This window comes from Gracilinanus agilis, chromosome 2 (genome assembly GCF_016433145.1).
Source record: "Gracilinanus agilis isolate LMUSP501 chromosome 2, AgileGrace, whole genome shotgun sequence".
Taxonomy (NCBI): Eukaryota; Metazoa; Chordata; class Mammalia; order Didelphimorphia; family Didelphidae; genus Gracilinanus; species Gracilinanus agilis.
In genome coordinates this window covers 609,710,027-609,722,299 of record NC_058131.1, presented here as the reverse complement: position 1 = coordinate 609,722,299, position 12,273 = coordinate 609,710,027, and the positions used below count along the sequence as shown (strand labels likewise).

The following is a 12,273-nucleotide window of genomic DNA, read 5'->3' as shown; positions in this document are numbered from 1 at the left end:
CTTGTACCTGGACACAATACAGAACTGAAGTATTTTCATTGTATTCACTAAGTTCAATTTTATTATTCTTTGTTCTTAATTCTGAATGCAGACAAATTGAACATTCTATATTTCCTTCTCAAAAAATCATCTTTAATCAAATTCCTTTTCACTAGTGTGACTCATGATTGATTTTCTCCTTATGAATAAATAATAAAAACTAAGGATCTCTATCCTTAATATGGGTACAGATAGATGAAAATTTATATATAATACTTGATGTTTTCTTTTTTGGTGACATTTTTATTTGGACATACAATCATTTCTCAATAAACACATATTACATAAGATCTGCACTAAAAAATACAAGAAACAACTAAGCAAAACTATCCAAGTCTAGTGATTGCAATTGTTAGCACATGTAACTTTCCATTCCTGCTTGGTCATTTCTTGACCAAAAGGAAGGGAGTATATTTCAATCACCTGGAACCATCTTTGACCCCTGTACTGGACTAGAATTCTGTTGTCTCTTTGTGTGATCTTTCATTACTCATTGTAATCATTGTATATGACAGTGGTTCCCAAACTTTTTTGGCCTACCACCCCCTTTCCAGAAAAAATATTACTTAGGCTCCTGGAAATTAATTTTTTTTTAATTTTAATAGCAATTAATAGGAAAGATAAATGCACCTGTGGCCATCACCGCTTCCCTGGACCACTGCAGCACCCACCAGGGGGCGGTGACACCCACTTTGGGAATCACTGGTATATGACTACAAAACACTTTCAAATCTTATATTATCTTATATGATTTTCATAGCAATTCTTTGAGATGAGAAGAAGAAATATTGAGGAAACCAGGGAGCATCGTGGAGAGAGAACCTGACCTGAGTTCAAATCTGGTCTCAGACACTGCCTAGCTGTGTGACACTGGGCAACTCACTACCCCAATTGCCTATCCCTTACCACTCTCCTGTCTTAGAATTGATATTAAGACAGAACGTAAGAGTTAAAAAAAAAAAAAAAGTACTCTTCATTATGCAGATAAAAGAACCAGATCAAAGAGAAAAGTCATTTGCCCAAGAAGCCAAGTTTTCAAATGAAAGAAACAAAAAACAAAGGATTGGATTATTTCCTGGATGTGGTGAAAAGAGGCAAGATTTGAGTTGGGGAACCTGAGTTTGAATCCTGGTCCTCCTATCTACAACCCAGGAAACTTTGGGCAAATAAGATACTCTCTCCGAGCCTCTGTCTTCATTGGTTAAATGAAGGTTTGTAGTGATTGATTTCTCTTTCAGCCCTGAATCTATGATCCTACAGACTTTCTGGTCTCTTCCAGAACACTTTTAGTCCACAGGTGTTTGGTTGTTTTTTTTGGGGGGGGCAGGGATTGCCTTTTGGCTCATAACTTTTATGCTTAAGTTGCTACAATATCTCAATCAGGATGTAGGGTCAGAGTGAAGACATCTCCGGCCTCCCAGTCTGCTCTTGACTTGACATATGCTGTGAAATGCATTTTCACCTTCTGGGCATCTCAGATGCAGAATAAGAATAACAGCTTTTCCTTAATCACTTTATAGGGGTACTATGTGGATAAAATCACAAAAGTGTTTTTCACATGTTATTTTTGGACATCTTGGTCAGTAGTAAATGCACTTCCAGGAAACTTTTTATTTCTTTCTTGGTTTCTTCTTGCTGGTAATTTTTATTTTTTTGAGAAATTGAAAGCTTCTAAATTGATACCACATCTACTATTGGTACAACCCATTCCTTCAATAGGCATATTTATTCATTCACTCACCACAATGCTTTGCAGACAGTAGACACTTAAGTAGTTGGTTTTTGTCTTTTTTACCTACTTAGATTGTTTTAAAGTTTGCAAAACAGTTTACATACATCTGATACATCAAAAGAATTCTGTGAGGCTGTTACCTACCACTATGATTATCTTCATTTTATAGATGAGGAAACTGAGGCTTGGAGACATTCAATGATTTGTTTGGGGGGTAGATAGCCATTAAGTATCAGAGGTGGAGTTCAAACCCAGGTTTTCTTAACTTTAAGAGCAGCACTCTATCGACTTCATCATATTGGTCTATTAAGGGCAACATCCTGGGGGAACAGGGGAGGTATAAGGTCATACAGAGCTCATTTCTGGTCTCACAGAGCTGATAATTGGTACCACTACTGAACAGGCCATATCTACCTTTGTCTCTCCAGCACTTGGCACCTTGCACAAGATGCTACTCAATAAATATTTGTTGCGTGAATGAATGTTTATATGTGTGTTCTTTTCCTAAAAGTTAATTCATATGTCCAGAAGCTGTTGCAATGGATTGCTTGTTTTCTTCACTAAAATGAGAGGTCATTCTTCTAGGGAATGTTCCAGATGAAAGCAGTGGCCTCCCTCTGATGGATGGGCTAAATAGAAATCTGGACAATGCAAGGTAAGCATAATGAAATTCTAGTCTGCCTGGTGAAAGAACTCATCAGCGAGGATCCTGCAACTTGTCTATTTTAATGTGGAAATTCTCATTGTAAACTTAGAAACATAAAGTGATAGCATGTTAGAGCTGGAAGATCCCGAAAGATCACCTAGCAGAGCCCCTCATTTAACAAATGAGGAAGATGAGGCTTAGAAAGGTAAAATGCCCTACCTCACATTTTTAGACATGTACAGCATATTTCATTAAAGAGAACACCTAGGAATTTTATTTTAAATCTTTTCTTTCCATCTTAAATTCAATGCTGTGTAGGTTCCAAGGCAGAAGAGTAGTAAGAGCTAGGCAATGTGGATTTAGTGATTTGCTCAGGGTCCCATAGCTAGGAAGAGTCTGGGACCAGATTTGAACCCTAGACCTCTGGTTTCTGAGCCTGACTCTCAATCCATTGAGTCAACTAGCTCTGCTTCCATGGAATTTTGTTTTAAAAGGTAAAAACTTAATGACTTTGTCATAAAACAGCACTTTTATTTATCAAGTTAAAGAAACTAAAAGAACTAACCTTTATTTTTTAAATTAACTATTAAATATATAAACTTTTTACTGAGTTTATTTTAAATCATGTCTTTCCCCTTATTCTTAAATCCCAAACAACTTTTTTAGTCTTATCTTCTTTGTTAAAAAAAAAAAATGCAACCTTCCAAAAGTACCCAGCTCCTTGCTTTGCTATGGCCTGGTGATCCTTTTAAATTTTTATTTTTGCATTTGTTGCCCATATCACCAATGCCCCAAAACAAGATGACCAGAAGAGTAAAGGGGAAAGAAATAAATGACCAGTTGATTTGTTTTTTCTGATATGACTACACCCACGTAGAATTCCTGGGCACAAGTTTCTTGGAAGTACAAAGGAGTTGGGAAAACAAGAATCAAGCTCTGCCATGAAATACTGGTGGATCAGGAGAGGCAGCATGGAAAAGTCTGGAAGATGGTCTTGAGGGGCACCCCAAGCTCCAAAGTCAACCTGTCACTAGATGGGTTTTATCCCTCCTAAACCAAAGCCTGAGGGAAGTAGTAAAGGGAAAATGAATGGGAGCAAGGAGCAATGGTGGTTGTGGCTGCTGGGGGTCACAGATACCCAGAAAGCTGCCTCCACTTTTGTTGACTCCAGATCCCAGACAACTTCACTGTGGCAAGAGAACTACTGGCACGTTAGAGCTTGGCAGGGCATACCCACATCCCATATGCACATCTGTGATCAATCCCATGGCCAGCTAGTGGCAGAGCTGGGACTAGCATTTCGGTCTCCTGGTTCCCAGTTCCCAAGTCTTTTTAGTGCTCCATGTTCTTTTCTAGGTTAGTGATGGGAGTCAGGACAGGCTTCCTGAAACCATCATCCTTTGACTAAAAGCCACTATGTAGGTGAATAGTCCAAGAACATTACTGAATGAAGCAGTGAGAAGGACAACAGAGAACAGACTCAAAGACTCAAACATCTCAGCTCCTTTAAAGATGTCAGGAATCGATAGTTCATCACTGCTTGCTTCCAACTGTAATATTCAAGAGCTCTACTCCCGATAGCAAAATGGGAATTTAAACAGTACCTGTAGTGTGTATAGTAGCAGGCTCACTTCTTTCACTAGGGCCTCCCACATTGATGGCTCTCACATAGACTAGGTAGCTTTCTCCAGGTTGCAGTTGAATGAGAGATTCACAGGTAGGAATTCCTACTATAGACCTAAAAAGAAGTTAAAATGATGAAACAAAAAATAATGATATGTGATAATACTTGATAACATAACTTTGGGCACTCAAATGTTTGCTTCTATTGATGAACAGGCAATAAGACATAATAGAAAAGATACCACATCAGAGCCTGAATCAAGAGGACCTAGACTTTAAATTTCACCTCCAGATTTAATAGTGTGGGAAAGGAATCCCCCTCCCCATGATGTTACTTTGTTTGATGTCATCAACCAGGGACCTGAAAACCCTTTACCACTGAGGTGTGCAAGTATAGATAAACCCGCAAAGAAAGGAAGTTGAAACCAACAAGATGGGAAACTGATCCCACAGGCACTGCCCCCATGGACGGTGCCAGGCAAATTAAGGAACTATGATTGGTTCCTGAAATGTGACCTGGGAGAGCTAGTGGGTGGAGAAGATTGCTTATAAGGGGAGACCAAGGCACTGCTCACTCTCTCTCTAGCTCTTCTGGCTGGAGCTTGGAACATGAAGGAACTCCTGTCAGTGGTGAATTTCAATCCATCAAACAGCAAATAGAGTATTAAGCTAAGCAACTCTTTATCTCTTTCCTACATTTCCCTCTCTTTACTATCATTACTTTGATGTTAAAGCTTCTAAAGCTACTAGCAGCCTCATAATTAAATTTTAACTATTACAATAGCTATGTGCAAAACAAGTCACTTAACATCTCAGAGATTCATCTGCCACATCTCTAAAATGGGGATAATGGGGGCAGCTGGGTGGCTCAGTGGACTGAGAGCCAGGCCTAGAGATGGGAGGTCCTAGGTTCAAATCTAGTCTCAAACACTTCCTAGCTGTGTGACCCTGCGCAAGTCACTTAACCCCCATTGCCTAGCCCTTACCACTCTTCTGCCTTGGAGCAGACTCCAAGTTGGAAGGTAAGGGTTTAAAAATGAAATGAAATGAAATGAAATGAAATGAAATGAAATGAAATGAAATGAAATGAAATGAAATGAAATGAAACAAAATGGGGATAACATCTGGGAGTAATACCCACCTCACTCATAGAGTTGTTCAATGAGATGACATTTGTAAAGCACTTTGCAAATTTTAAGACACTATGTCAATACTAGCTTATTGCTATTATCATTATCATCATTGCCATTAAATGAGATTATGGATAATAAATTAGATAATGGATATTATATGAGATAATAGATATTAAAGGAGATAATGGATATTCAAATTCTAAAACACTATATAGTCCATTAATATCAGTATTGATTGACAATGAGAATAAAGCTCTGGGTTTGAATTAGTTCAGAAAGAATAACATTTTACAATAGTAATAGTTTTTCAGAGACTTTTGTTTGTTTTGACCACTAGTAGTCCAAAAGAAAAGGCAATTTAATGAAAGTGATAAGCACAGTGTCTGTGCAAGATACTTAATAAAATGCTTGTTGACTAATTGACTTGAAAAACCATTTCCTCACCCAACGGCATTGATCCAAGAAACCTTTGAAGACTTGAGTACAAGCACAGATCTTGCCCCTGTGTCCCTGATGTTCCCTTGTTATTACTGGCTGGGTTCCATATACAGAGAACCTGAACTCCAACCTTAATGCCAAGTGTTTACTGTAGGATCCACTCTAGAATCTCCTCAGAGTCCATTCTTTGTTCAATTATTTCTGGATTTTACTTTGCTAATTTGTTCTATTAATAAATTTTTTCTATTTTAAAAAACTTGTATCAAATAGTCTTAATTATTGGTTAATAGAGTTTAAAATCTAGTACTGCTAGATTCTTCATTCTTACTTTTTTCATGATTTCCTTGATTTTGTTATTTTTTTTAGTTCTATAAATAACTCTTTAACTGTTAGACTAAGTATTTAAGTCAACTTGGGAAGTTTAGTCATTTTTATTATATTGGCATGAACTGAAATTTCTTTATGTCTTATAATTTTTTCCTGTATAAAGTGTCTTGAAGTTATATTCAAATGAGAGCTGAATGTATCTTAGCAGGTGGGCTCCCAGAGATTTCATACATTTTAGAGTTAATTTGAATATATATTTTCTATCTCCTGCTGAATTTCAGAATAAATTCTAACAATTATTGTGGATCCATTTTGTGCTTGTTACTTTGATAAGGTGATTATGTCAATTAATTTTTAGCTGAGTCATCAGAGCTAAGTAATCATATACTCTACAAATAACAAAAATAAAATAAAATATCAACAAAGATGTTTGCTCTAAAAGGAATCTGAACCAGTCGTCTGGGAAGAAACATCAATTTAGATGGGGATTATCCCAGGCTACACAGAGCTGAGCCTACATACTTAGACAACTATACCTTGCCTGAAACTGAACTACCATCACAAACAGACAGCAAAGATGAAGAAAAATACCACTTGCCTCGCAGAATTCTTGCCTGTTCCATTGCTAACCTTCTGCCATATTCATTTTCCCAAAGAGGTCATTGACCCATTTTCCAATGAACATGAATAAAATTCTGAATTATTTGAAAAGATTTGACACTTAAAAAAAGGATTAATGTGTATATAAGGTTTAGATTTAAGGTGCATTTAAGAGGGGGGAAAGCCTCTGAGCCCTTGCCCTTTCTGATTTCCCCTGTTTCACTGCATCCTAAGAAGGGTTTATACTTTTACTTTTTGCTACAACTAAGGGAGACCATATTAAAGATACTGCTTATCTCACAATGCAATTTCCTTTTTCCAGGCAACTTGTGTCTCACGTGCAATGTGACTAGGGAGCACTGTCCTGTGAGATATAAACATGCTTATCAAGTTTTTCAAGCCAAGGCATTGAACTGCATTGACTCACTCTGTAACAACATTCCCTGAGTCTTCATTGTCCACTTTAGACAGTTCAATAGTGTAGGAGTCCACAGGATTCATGTTTCCAGATTCCCAGCACACTAGGGCAGCATGTTCACAGCTCAGGATCTCTTTGCTTTTGATAATGGGAGGTGAAGGAGCTAAAATGCAGGGGGAAAGAAAGTAGACGTGAAGCCATTTGAGAAGCAATATGGTGTACAGTGGATAGGTCATTGTACCCCAAATCAGGGCAACATGGGTACAAATCCAACTTCAAACACAACTAACTAGGTTGTCCTTAGTAACCCATACTTTGTTTCTCTGTACCTTGATGTCCTCACGTGTAAAATGAAGAGGTTGGTTCCATCTCTGAATCTATAATCTTGATTCATTCACTTCTGATCTAATATTTGGCTGCAAATAAGTTAAGAAACTATTCCCAACCCATTCTTTTCCCCAAAACATTTTGCAACTAAAAGAATACAAGGAAAATTCACTAAGAAACCAAGTGGAATAATGGAAAGAGTGACAGATCTGGAGTTGGACTGTGACCCTGGAACGAACCATTTTCCTTCTCTACACTTCAGTCTTCTCATCTGTGAAATGGGGATTACTGGGTCAGAGTCTCTTCTATCTTTCAATTAAATGATCTAATAACAAAAAGAGCTCATATCACTAGTGTGCCTTAAGACTAATAGAGTGCTTTCCTCATAATATCCTACGTAGGCAATACAAACATTAATTCTCTTCTATAGATGAAAAAACTGAGCAAAAGAGGATTAAGTAACTTGCCCATAATCACAGAGCTAATATCTACCAGGGTCATAATTTGAGCCCAGATCTCTTGAGCCTAATTCCAATGTTTTCAGAGCCAATATTGTACAAGTTTCAAGATGTAAACTAGTGGAGAGAAGATGGGAGATGACCAAAAGGATAAATATTAAAACAATGAAGAATGTGTCAAGCAAATTGTTTTGGTTTTATTTTTGTCAGAAAAGAGATATTGAATGCCAGGGCTAGTATTCAGTCCATTTCAACAACCATTTGAGTGCCTACTATGTAAAAAGAACTGGGATAGATTCCTGAGAGACCCTGTGAAAGAAAAAAGCAAAACAATCCCTCTTTTAAAATATCCTACCTTCTATTTGAGAGAGATGATACGTATATGGAGAAGTAAATACAATGTCAGGGGGTGTGTATGGGAGCACCGATAATGAAGAGCACCAGAGAACCACCAGAATTGGGCCCTGAATGGAACTTGGGATTCCAAGAGATGGAGATGATGGGCAGAATTCAAGGTATGGGAAAAAGCCCATCACAGAGGCAGGAGTTGGAATCTTATGTACTAGGATCAGCAAGGAAGTCAGTTGTGCTGGAATCCTTGAATGTATGAGAGGGAGTAATATTCTTGAGAAGCTAGATTGTGAAGGCTTTTAAGTGATTCAAAGAGGAGTTAATACTTTATATTACAGGCAACTGAACCTTCTTGATCAAGGACATGACTGGTCAGATCCATGCTTTAGGAATATCAGTTTTGTGGAAGATAGACTTGAGAGGGAAGACACAAGATAAAAAGACAAATTAGGAAGTTATGGCAATATTCTAGGCAAGAAGTAATGAAGGTTTGAATTAAGGTGGTGGCTATGATGGAGAGAAGGGAATGGATTCAAGAGATGTTGAAGAGGTAGGAGCTTTGAGATATGGCAACTAATTGGATGGGAATAGAGTGAGAGAGTGTGAAGAGTTAAGTATATTTCCAAGGCTGCAAACTTGGATGACTGTAAGTATGGGAGTGTCCTCAGTAGAAATTTGGAAGTTAGAGGAAAGGGTCATTTTCAGTGGGAAGATAAATTCTCTTTCAGATTAAATGGCTGATTCTAGCATTTGGCTTTGAAAGAGAAGAGACATATAAGACAATAGTTTAAAGGGCTGGCAGGGTCAAAGGAAGAGTTTTAAGGCCAGGAAAGCTCTGGTCCTAGGTAGGCAGTAGAGAGGGAGGCAATGGGTAAAAAGGGATCATGATGGTTAAGGATGATTGTAGGGATAAGCTTCTGGAGTAGACAGGAGGAGATGGGATCAAGTGTAGAAGTGAGGGAGTTGGCATTGCAAAGAAGGGCAAGCTTTTCCTGAGGCTGGAGCAAAGGATGGGAATGGGGTGGGGGATATGGAGTGTATCTGAAGTATAAAACTGGGGGAAATGAAGAGCTCATGATTCCTGGCCCCCATTCTCTCAGAAAAGTCTGAAGCAATATCTTCTGCTGAGAGAGGGTGGAGAGTTGTAGATGGAAGGCATCTCAGAAACCATCTAATCCAACCTCCTCATTTTACAGACCAGTAAACTGAATCCCCAAAGTTGAATTCACAGGATTATAAATTTAGTGAGGATTTTTGAGTTCATCTGGTCACGGTCTAGAGAAGTAGAATGATCATGGATGTGGCAACGGGTAAGCACTGGGATTCAAAATCAGGTCCTCTGACTCCAAATCCAGTGTTGTTTGACTTGCTCAAGGTTATTAACATGGTTATTAACTATCAGTAGTTATTGACCGACCGTGAGATTATCATTTGTTAGAATTTTTAATTACCAGAATTAATTAATTAGTGAGATTAGGAGTCTTGACTCCTACACTAATGACTGGTCCCCTAGTCTGAAATGAACTAAAGAGAAGCAAAAGACGAATGTTGGCATCATATACTCTTGGATCCACCATGCACACAGGATGTTCCCAAAATCTTAAGTTTTAATAACTTACGACTGCTTTAAGACTTTCAACATCCTGTGTTTATTCTGGATGGAAGAAAGTATATTAATAAACTATAAAATAGCAATTGCTGTCTCATAGTCTTATAAAGCATGCCTACATGGGTCACAGTGACATCTTGTGTTGGTGGCAGTTATCTCATGTGCCAGACTACAGTGGCACAATTAAATTCATAGCCAATAAATGAAAATGAGACAACCCTAGTTTTCTGGTGGGGTTTCTCCTTTGATTATATGTCCATGAGAACCTTGCTTCTCCATCCGATCTTGAAGTGGCAGGGTAATACCGACAACAAGAACAATGGTCTCCAGTTTATCTAATATGTTTTAAAGGATTATAAAGCACACATTCTTAGAGCTGGAAGGACTCCCCTGAAGCCATCCTTACAATAACTTCATGAAACATGATGTGCAAGGAAGAGGGAGGAAGGGACCTAGGGAGATCCCTGAGGGAGGAAAAGACCTAGAACAGAACCTCCAAGCTGGAAGGGACCTCAGGGACATTCTAGTTCAATTCCTTCATATACCACTATCTAGATCAGGGGTCAGCAACGTATGGCTCTTGAGCCATATCTGGCTCTTTTGAGGGCCAGATATGGCTCTTTCTGCAGGAGCCATAAAGTCCATTTTTTTTTCAGGCGCTGTTACAGGAGCGCACACTGTGAGCACTGTATGGCTCTCACGAAATTACATTTTAAAAAATGTGGCATTTATGGCTCTCATGGCCAAAAAGGTTGCTGACCCCTGATCTAGATGGTCCCAGTTGCTAGCAACCTCCCTGGGTGAAATTAATTTGTATCTAGTCTATATTTGTATGTCTTGTCTCCTCACTAAAAAAAAAAAAAAGAAGAAGAACAATGGAAGCTTCGTTATGACTGCAACTATTTTATGTAGGGATTTTTTTCATTTTTTATACTCATATCCCTAATATCTAGCACATATAGGTACAAAATCTTTTTGATTTATTGCCTGGAGTAGAGTAGGTTGCTTTTTTTTTAACTTTACTTTCAGTCCTAATAACAACTCTAAGACAGAAGGGCAAGGGCTAGGGAAAAGGGGTTAAGTGACTTGCCCAGGATCACACAGCTAAGAAGTATCTGAATCTAGATTTGAACCCAGAACCTCCTGACTCCTGGTCTGGCTCTCACTCTACTGAATCACCTAACTGCCCCTCATAGAAGATTCTTAGTAAGTGATCACTGAATTGAAAACTGAGTTGTTGAATCTTTCCTTTTACATGTGTGGCAGGGCAGGACTATGAAAAGAACAATAATTTGGAATCAGAGGACCTGGATTTGAACTCCTGGCTCTGCTCCTTATTGCCTATGTGACTTTGGGTAGATCACTTCTCTGAGGTTGTTTCCTCCTCTGTACAATGTGTAAAGTAAATGAAAGCTTTAAATTCAGTGACATTTAGATTTCTTCCAAATCTATCATTCTAATCCAATATGAACAAACAAAAATCCAGAGTCTAATTTAGACATGAATGAGAGGTCCTTCTCCCTCATCAGATATGGGCTTGGGATTGGATCCACCATGAAATGTGAGACCCTCTAGGAAAAGCTGACCCTTCTCCCCCAATTCCCCTTCATTATTATAGTCATCTCTTTTTACATTCTGAGATGCTCTCATTTCTCATCACTGATTGTCTTTCGATTTCAAGCCAGTCTAAGAGTCTTGCTATGCTGGGACCAGCACGTATCCCACACTTCTGTTCCACCATGGGGCCCCTCATACCCCAACCCTCACAGACACACCACTGGGCCCTACCCTCATTTTTTAAAGTATTCTATTTCTTAGTGAAGCAATCATATTATGAATTATACTTTTTTAAGTCCAAAAGAAAAATGCCAACATTTTTCTGAAAAACACACAATCCATCCATCTAAATGGCATTTAAAACTACCCTGACACTCCTGTCTGGCCAAGTCTGCATCTCGCTGAATGAATAGACAAAAGCCTGGCAAAACACAATTCCTGTTCTCAAGGACATTGGTAGAACACATTACCTGTCACATACACGGCTCGCTCGCTTGGTGGGCTGACGCCAGTGCTATTCGAAGCTGTGACCCAAAATTCATATTGGGTATTAGGCACAAGGTTGGCCACAGAGTAATGGGATTCTTTGACATTCACTGAAAACTCTGAAATGAAGGAAGAAATGTATTTAGCTCTTTTACAGTTAATGGAAATGGGTAGAATCGCCATTATTTTTTTCTTGCTTTAAATCTTAAAAACAGCCTTCTTCCTAGTGCCTTAGAGCATGCTGAAAGAATTTTCTCTGAACATGAATGTTTTATAATTCTATTCAATATAATAAACCCATTTATTAATTCTTATTTATTTATATATTGTTAAATATATTAACAATTATCCTAACAGAAGGAAGAAAGGAAGGAAGAAAGGAAGGAAGAAAGGAAGAAAGGAAGGAAGAAAGGAAGGAAGGAAGGAAGGAAGGAAGGAAGGAAGGAAGGAAGGAAGAAAGGAAGAAAGGAAGGAAGAAAGGAAGGAAGGAAGGAAGGAACAGAAGGAAGGAATAGAAGGAAGGAAGGAA

The 12,273-nt window shown here is 38.4% G+C and overlaps 1 protein-coding gene across 2 annotated transcripts in view; it reads right to left on the bottom strand.

Annotated features, from left to right (window-relative positions):
- FSD2 (fibronectin type III and SPRY domain containing 2) overlaps nucleotides 1-12,273 on the bottom strand; it is a 62,139-nt gene that overhangs the window by 14,243 nt on the left and 35,623 nt on the right. Inside the window, exons 7-9 of one of the 2 annotated variants that reach the window (XM_044665485.1) lie at nucleotides 11,729-11,863; nucleotides 6,966-7,119; nucleotides 4,022-4,155 (exon numbers count right to left, since the gene is read on the bottom strand). In XM_044665485.1, coding sequence (XP_044521420.1) covers nucleotides 4,022-4,155; nucleotides 6,966-7,119; nucleotides 11,729-11,863 — 423 coding nt within the window. The remainder of the gene's footprint in view (nucleotides 1-4,021; nucleotides 4,156-6,965; nucleotides 7,120-11,728; nucleotides 11,864-12,273) is intronic. The other variant, XM_044665486.1, reaches the window with a different exon arrangement.